Below are 8,265 nucleotides of genomic sequence, written 5' to 3'. Positions count from 1 at the left end.
TTTTATTTTTTATTTTTTTAAGGTAGAGTTAAGTATTTTATTTATTTATTTATTTATTTTAAGGTAGAGTTAGGGGCATTTTTTTGGCTGGAATGCTGGATAGGTTACTCAAGACTCAAGAGAAAGACCATGTTGAATCGTTGATATTAAGGACAAGGACATGCTCACATGCATGAACAAGGGGAAATAGAAACTTGATAAGTCAACCTTGAACATAGTTTCATAAATTTTTTTTTATCTATAAAAAAGTCAACTTCAAACATAAGGAGACAAAAAAAAAAAATGACAGTAAGTCTCTTGTTCTTAGTGCTATGCTTATAACAAATCTTTTTTAGAAATATGAATTGTCTTTCTTAGTTATGGTTGCAATCCTAAAAATGAGTTAGACATATTTTTTTTTATTGTATAGTTTTCACAGAAAACTATTAATATATATTTTTTATAATTCTAAGTATTATATAAATAAAAAATTTCATTCATGAAATATATACCTCAAATAGGCAAATAATTTATATATATATATATATATATATTATCTTCTTGAGAGTTTCAACTTAGAAAACAAATCACAAATTCGGATTATTTGCAAAAAAAATAAAGTGGAAAAATGAATGGTTTCAATAAGAAAAGAGGCATACGAAGATAGAAGTTTTGATAAGAAGAAATTTTGAGTGGTGGTTAGTTGAGTATGTATCGTTCTAAAAAAACGATTATCGCTCTCATAAATCATTTTCACTCTATTGGTCCTTTTTTGTTCCCTTGTTTACTTCCATTGTTTTGTTTTATTTTTTGTTTTTTCCTTTTACTGTAACAAACACTAAATGTTACAGAATATAACTCTCAATTTTCTATATATATAAAAAAAGAAAACTTTTTTTATTTGATGAGTAAAAAAAGAAAACTTTCATCCAAAAGAAATGGGATATTTTGAATTCTAAGGATTTATTGCTATCTATAAGGTCACAATTCGTGCTTAAGCCTAACAAGAAGGAGAGTATAGGCTCAAAAAGCTCAATACAATAAATTTATAGAGTGTAGGTTAGGAATCTTATTTCTAATTAGTTTAAGCGGTAACAATAATGACCCAAGATTACAATACAATAAGGATAAACGAGTTTATATGATGAAACTTATTCTCGGACTCAACCCGAGAACCAAATGCTTATATTCCTCCTCACTTAAAGATTAATTACAAATATCCAGTCTACAGTGTTTTTTTTTTTTATCTCTCAATCCCCTTCTCTACAAGACCTTCCTCCTTCTTATAGTTCCTCCTCCCCTCCATTCTTGCTCTCCACGTGTAGATTCAAACTGCTTCCCTTGATACTTGTCCCATCAGCCTCTTCTTGAAGTCTTTAAGTAATAGCTGTAAGCCTGAAAATCACTGTTCATGTATCACTTCCTCATAAATGTAACCAGAGACTTAGGTACAGAGCATTCAATGCGGTGATAGCAGCTTTCTCTTAGATATTTCTCAATTGTCCCTGCTCTCTATGCCACGTGAAACATATCTTCACCCACAAAACCTCCTGAAATATCATTTTAGTCAACATGACGCACCACCTGACCCTTACCTCCCTTATCCTCGGAGTTACCCCTCCTCGGATTACTTCAAATAATCTCTTTCTCAACAGCTTGCTTGTGGGCCCCCAAGTTTAAGATCCCTAATACCATCAACCCGTCCTCGGACAGATAAACATCCTCAGACACAGCCCATGACCTAAAAATGCATCTTGGGCCTTTTATCTCCACACTATCCTTACCATATTGTAATATATTTTTTCAGCATCAAAGAAAAACTAGTTACTATTGCATACAAATATGAAATACGTAACTTCAAACATGCTTTTGGAAATTCATGTCTCAACTTTCGAGTCAAATACATACTATAAAAAGCGGAAAATTAAATAAAAAGAGAGCATATTCTCTGTATAGCATTTTCTAATTCGACGTCTACAGCTTGGTCATTAAAAAAAATGGACTATTTATTGTTAGGAATAAAAATGAAGAAGTTTTCCTTGGTTGGGCTTCTCTTGACGGGTAGGTACTATGTAATTTATTTTTTAAATTGCAATTGGGCTCAAAGTGGATGGGACAAGGCGTACTTGGGCCAGCAAATGAATGGACAACGGTTGATTGTCAACCCAATACAGTCTTAGGACGATATGGTGCACCAGTTAGGCAATCAATTTGATGAATAGAGAAGAGAACCCACAAAATCTGTGTTATGATGAACTTGGCCCAAGCCCAAGCCCAAGTAAAATTTAAATCCAAACCAAACTCAATGATGAGCGGTCTGGATGGATGGGAATATGAGGATTTCTTTTTTGCTGATATTTCATCTCCATTTGGGCCATGTGGTAGTTTGGGGGCAGCCAAACCTAGGATGGTTGATGGCATGGGATCACCCTTGGTGCATGTATTTTTTAATACCTTATACTAAGGAAAATTCATGTGCCACATAAAGTGGCACAACATTGACCACAACTTGCCATATGGACGAATTGTGGTTAGTGGAGGGGTGTCCTCACATGGACCTACCATCACCTCTCTACCAACCACAACTCATCACATGGGCAAATTGTGGCCAATATTGTGTCACTTTATGTTACACAAGAATTACTCTTATACTATTGTTAAACTTACTCTCACTTTTGAACCAAAGCAACAGGCATCAAATATTAAGGACTACAATGACTCGTTTGAAAGGTTATGATGGGCTAAAAAAGATTGAGGATTAAAATGGAATAAAAAAAATACATGATTAGTGCATCAAAGAAATAATATCATTAATCAACTTCGTGTACAAAGTAAAAGGTAAAAACTTTTAATCCAATAGTTCCATTTTTTTACTTATCATTACTTAAAAGTTTAGTGGTTCTTAAAACCTCATTATATTCATAAATTTTTTGATTTAAAACCTCTAACTAATAAACATTTTGGGACCACCCTAAGAGATTATATCGTTTAATAACCTTGTGTATGTAGGGTGAAGGGGGTTATATATGACCAAGTGAATAGTCAAATTTTCAAAAAGTTATGAATACTCTCATTTTACAAAAAAAAAAAGGCAAAGACATGTATATCCCCCATACTAATTATATATAGGATGCAACAACATTTACTTCTTTTTGAAGCATGACATTTACATTAATAACTTTTCATTTAAGCATGATAGAATTGTGATTAAAATGTTGTTATCATCACAATTAAAAAAAAAAATGTCATATTGTATTTTTAGAATAGGTATCAAAATTATTTCACTCAAAATTACACCTTATCATTTTATTTTTCATTTTATATTAATCCATTAAGTACGATTATTTTATGGTTTGAAAACTTATTTTAAATTGTGAAGTTTAATTTGAATCCACTCCTAACTTATGAAGTTTACTTCTACTGCACCAATGCACTCACAAGCGAAAATCAAGAATTCGAATCTATTGGTCCATTTAGATTGAGAGAGAGGAAGTAAAATAGAGTAAATTTAGCACAAAATTAACTTATTTTTAATCTACTTCCCTCCACTCCCGGTTTTCCATTCAAATTGAGCATAAGACTTAAGTTTTATTAGTACTTTTGTTTAGAAATTCGTGTAATCATTTTTTTTTTATTTTTTGAAAACTCCCAAAAAATAGAAAACGAAAGAAAAAAAATATATATATATATATATATATTTGTTTTAATTAATTAATTATTAACCATGAGACAAAAACCGTGTCCGAGAATGAATGTGAAAACCGGGTTGGGCATATATAAAAAGGCTAAACCCACACACCATACTCATCAAATTATAGTAACAAGTAAGAGAGAGAGTTTAGTGAGTGAGAGAGAGAGAGAGAGAGAGAGAGAGAGAGAGAGAGAGAGAATCTATATTATTCTAGGGTTTATGGCCGAAGAGAGCGTAGCAGAAATCGTCGAAGCAAACCCTACCGCCCAGGACATGGACCTCGACACATCCTCCGATCATCCCAAGGTCGACAACAACAACAACAATGACGAGGCGGTCGATTCTTCCTTGTCGACCAAGCGACCCAGAGAGGAAGAAGAAGAAAAAGAGCCCAAAAACCAAGACAACGATAATGGCGATAGTGTCGTTTTGAATAAGAAGCAGAAGGTAGAGGAGGAGGAAAAGTCCTTGGAAGAAGAGCGATTGGAAAAGCTAGCTGGAGAGGAACAGGAACAGGAAAAAGAACAAGAAGAGGAGAACTCGGGTCAGGCGAGTTTGGGTCCGAAGGATTTCGGGTCTTCGGTCGAGATGTTTGATTATTTCTACAAGTTTCTCCATTTCTGGCCTCCTAACCTCAACGTTAACAAGGTAATTGAAACTTTTAATTTTTTTTTTTGGTTTAAATTTGTGTTTGGTTGATGAGAAAGTTGGTTCTGTTGTGGGTTCTTTTGGGATGATCAAGATAAAAAAAAAAAACTGAATTGAATTCAAAGTTTCCACTTTTTCTTGATAAATTTTGGATTGTAAAAGAATTTGATTTGATTTGTTTTGTTTGCTGTTTGGTTGCTGATATATTGGAGGGAAAGCCAAGAAAAGGAAATTAATGTTTTTGGTTTTGGTTTGTTTAAAAAGATTTGAAATTTGCGACTTTTTTTGTTATTTTATTTGGTTTTCTTGGCAAGCAAATAGGGGTTGGGTTACTCTTTTCTTTTTAATCTTTTCGTCAAAGTTCAAGCTTTTGATAGTTTTGATTATTATTTTGTGTTTGTTTAACTCACCAAGTACCCTGTTCCTCAGCAGAGGAGTAATAGAGAAAGAGTAATGAAGTACCCTGTTATAGTGCAAAGTTAATTTTATACACAGGAATTTTTTTTTTATTACTTTAATGCTGGTAATTGGTTATTGTAGAATCAGAAAATATGTTTGAAAAGAGTTACAGTGTATTGGTTTTGGGGTTCTTTTTAGTTCCCAATTGATTTCTTGATGGGTTTTTACCTTTTATTCTTTTAAACAACAGTTTTCAGTGTTTAAACAATATTAAACGTATTTCTGCACACTTTTTAACCCACGCTTATTTACAAAAAATACAAACAATGTTACTAGAACAACATTACCAATCAGGCCCGAATGATTAGTTCATCAATTCAGTCGCGGTGATGTGCCCATTACTGTTTCCATAACCTACTCATGCATTTGTTATTGTTGAAGCAAATTTGGACGTTCACTAGATGAGCGATTCTGAATTTATTATATTCCTGGCTGTAGTTGTAGATTTTTAATACACCTAGGTGTGTATTTCTTTGTGTTTTGAGGTAGGGTTAGCTGTTGACTGTTGTTTGTTCCAAATAGAAACTATGGAAGTTTCTGTTTGATGTGTTACGAGTCTAATGATGCGGAATTTTGGGCACTGAATTAGATTAGGGCCAAGCATAGGAATGAAGAGAAAGGTAGTCCTTAAAATCGTAGCTGGAGTCACAGATTTCTGTCTTTAGAGATGGGATTCTTCCATGTATTTTGGTAATTGCCATCTGGGTGAAAATTAAAATTTTCTTCTATTTCCCTAGAAATATTAGAAGTGGTCCTTTTTTTTATAATAAAAGAGGACTTGTTAATGAGCACTAGCTCAAATGGAATCTCTTCCGCTTTTAAAAGCATTACCAATAAAAAAAAATTGTGGCTCTATGACTTATATTGTCAATATGATTATTAGGGAGTTAAGATTACTTGGGGCATGTAGGATTTGGCATCCAAAGCTGGGATCCTCACATAGGGATACAACTTAACCCTGTTGGTTCCCTATTTGTGATGTTAGCTTTAAAGGAGGAAAAAATATGCCTATCCTACTTTGGTCCATAAAATTTTCTAAGGTTATATAAAGATGCCTTTTGCGCATTGGCCTCAACTATATTTTTTCCTTATTATTTTTTGAGAAATGATATGTCTACAACATTTTTACAACAAATCCTAAGTGGCAGGTTGTTACTGGTTATTATTGTTGGGGCAAAAAAGTAATCTTAGTGTTAGGTTCAAGTTTAAACCAATAACAACTAACCACCTATGATTTGTTGTGAAAATGTTGTAAAAATGTTGTGGACATAGCACCTCTCTTATTATTTTAAATAAAGACGCATGTTATATTTGTTGAGGAACAATATTTCTATTTATGTAAATAATTAATGGATTTGGATTATGTTTTAATGATATCAACAAAGATATAATGGGCTTGAGCTGCACCTCTGACTTGTGGAAATATCATACCATGGTCTGTGGATTTTGTTTACCCTGGTTGTTTGTGTCCTTTGTAATGATTGTCAGTCTGGTGTTGAATGCATTGTTATACAAGATTCTATAAAGGCCTTGCATGGTCTCTTTAGAATTATGAAATATAAGGACCTCAATTGATGAAGCATCTTTTGGCTTTTACGTAGAAGTCTCATCATCTATTGAGAGTTTATTATCTATGCTGTAGAACACGTGCTTGGTATCCGTCAACCAGGTGTTCTGTTATTCTCCTTTATTGCTGTTAGTCAATATATTTAATCTCTTTTTTATAATTTATTTTTATCCTTTTAACAAATTTTTGTTTGGGGATTATCTGGCTTTTCTGAAAATTGCATCTACAAAAAGGTGTTTCAAAGTTGTAGTAGTACTTATGACATCTTGCTTTTCATGTGGAATCTGGAATGTTGCCTTTTCTGTTTAGTGAGTTCTTTGCTTGTGTAATTGGGGCTTTCTGGTTGTAACCAGCCTATATAATGTGGCCTCAAACTTACAAACTTTAGGAACGAAAAGCCAAAGAAATGCACACACCCCCCAGCCTGCCTGCCATATTTCTCTCTGTGGGTGTGTGATAAGTGTTATAATTTTTGCTTCAAAAGAAAGAAAATTTATTCTTAAATGCTAACCTTACAACTCACTAGTAACTGCCATCTCAAGCCCCTTGGTTTATGTTCATAAAGTTTAATCTGGAGCAGGATTAATTGCCATGCCTGAATTGTATAATGCATTTACTCAAGAGTTGATTTCTGTAAAATTCACGTCTTTACACATTTTGTGTTGCAGTATGAGCAGATGGTGCTGATGGACTTGATTAAGAAGGGTCATCCAGAGCCAGATAAAAAGATTGGGGGAGGGATCAATGCTTTTCAGGTGCGGTACCATCCTATGTGGAAAAGTAGGTGCTTCTTCCTCATAAGGGATGATGAGTCTGTGGATGATTTTAGCTTCAGGAAGTGTGTAGATCATATACTTCCCTTGCCAGAAGAGATGAAGTTAAAATCCGATGTCAACAAGGCCTTAGGTGGTGGTAAAGGTCATGGTCACAAAGGTGGTGGTCATGGTGGAAGAGGTGGTGGGCGTGGCCGTGGCCGTGGCCGTGGAAGAGGGGGTAGGTCGAGGAACTGAGGTTTCATGTTTGATTTACCAGAGGTCGATTTTGCTTTTATGACGTGGAGAGTTGTTTTTAATTAAATATGTTTTTATAAGAAACATCAAGACTAGGGTACTTCAGTTTTATCCTGCTAATGCTGTTGTATTTTTCTTTATTCTACTTGATATTTATATTTTAAGTGGTGGTTTTCTTAAAGTTTTGAAGTTCTGAACTTGCAAGATGCCTATCTTTAACAACTGTAAATACTCTTGGGATGTGACTAAATATCCCATGAAATGAGTTTTTTTTCCTCTTGTATAATTTTGGTTATATTGGTGAAATTATTCACTTGGTGTATTATACCTCCTCTTACATGAAGGTGGACCATACATGCTTATCCAGTGCAAAGGTTTACATTTATTTGAGAGGAGAGTGTAATTCACTGGGTGTACATAATTTTTGTTATATTGATGCAAATCATGCAAGCAGATAATTGAAGAAACGTAATTCCTGCAAACCATCCATAACAGGTAAATCTTAATGACTACAATCTTTGTTAGGAGGGATATTACTATTTTATTTTAGCTAAAATATGATGATACTACTTGGCTTAAAAAAAAACTTTGCTATTTGACATTTTAGTATACATTTAAAAAAAAAAAAATTTATGTGAAAACACTAGGTGTCAACAACTTGAACTACAAAGCTCTTGGTGACATTTTAATATTTTATACATCAATGTTACATCAATGATAAAACTGAATTACCATAGATTTGGTTGTAGTAAATTAAGAACCTCTAAAATTTATCCTTTTTTTTTTCCATGTCTTATATTTGTTATTTTATTTATTTAGTTTAAAAATTACATCTTTGTGTAAGGAGAGGGTGATTTGAACTTGGGACATTTCCGTTAGAAACATCAGAAAATGTTGTCTCAAGACCATAA

At 33.4% G+C, this 8,265-nt stretch overlaps 1 protein-coding gene across 1 annotated transcript; it reads left to right on the top strand.

Moving 5' to 3' along the window:
- The first annotated feature begins 3,791 nt into the window (after positions 1 to 3,791).
- LOC142632235 (uncharacterized) lies at positions 3,792 to 7,535 on the top strand. The gene is made up of 2 exons (XM_075806660.1): positions 3,792 to 4,318; positions 7,013 to 7,535. Exons 1-2 carry the CDS (start codon positions 3,890 to 3,892, stop codon positions 7,352 to 7,354), a joined length of 771 nt encoding a protein of 256 aa, XP_075662775.1. The 5' UTR covers positions 3,792 to 3,889; the 3' UTR covers positions 7,355 to 7,535.
- The last annotated feature ends 730 nt before the right edge of the window (positions 7,536 to 8,265 follow it).

Source organism: Castanea sativa, chromosome 4, assembly GCF_040712315.1.
Source record: "Castanea sativa cultivar Marrone di Chiusa Pesio chromosome 4, ASM4071231v1".
NCBI classification, from domain to species: domain Eukaryota; kingdom Viridiplantae; phylum Streptophyta; class Magnoliopsida; order Fagales; family Fagaceae; genus Castanea; species Castanea sativa.
This window is presented reverse-complemented; position numbering and strand designations above follow the sequence as displayed.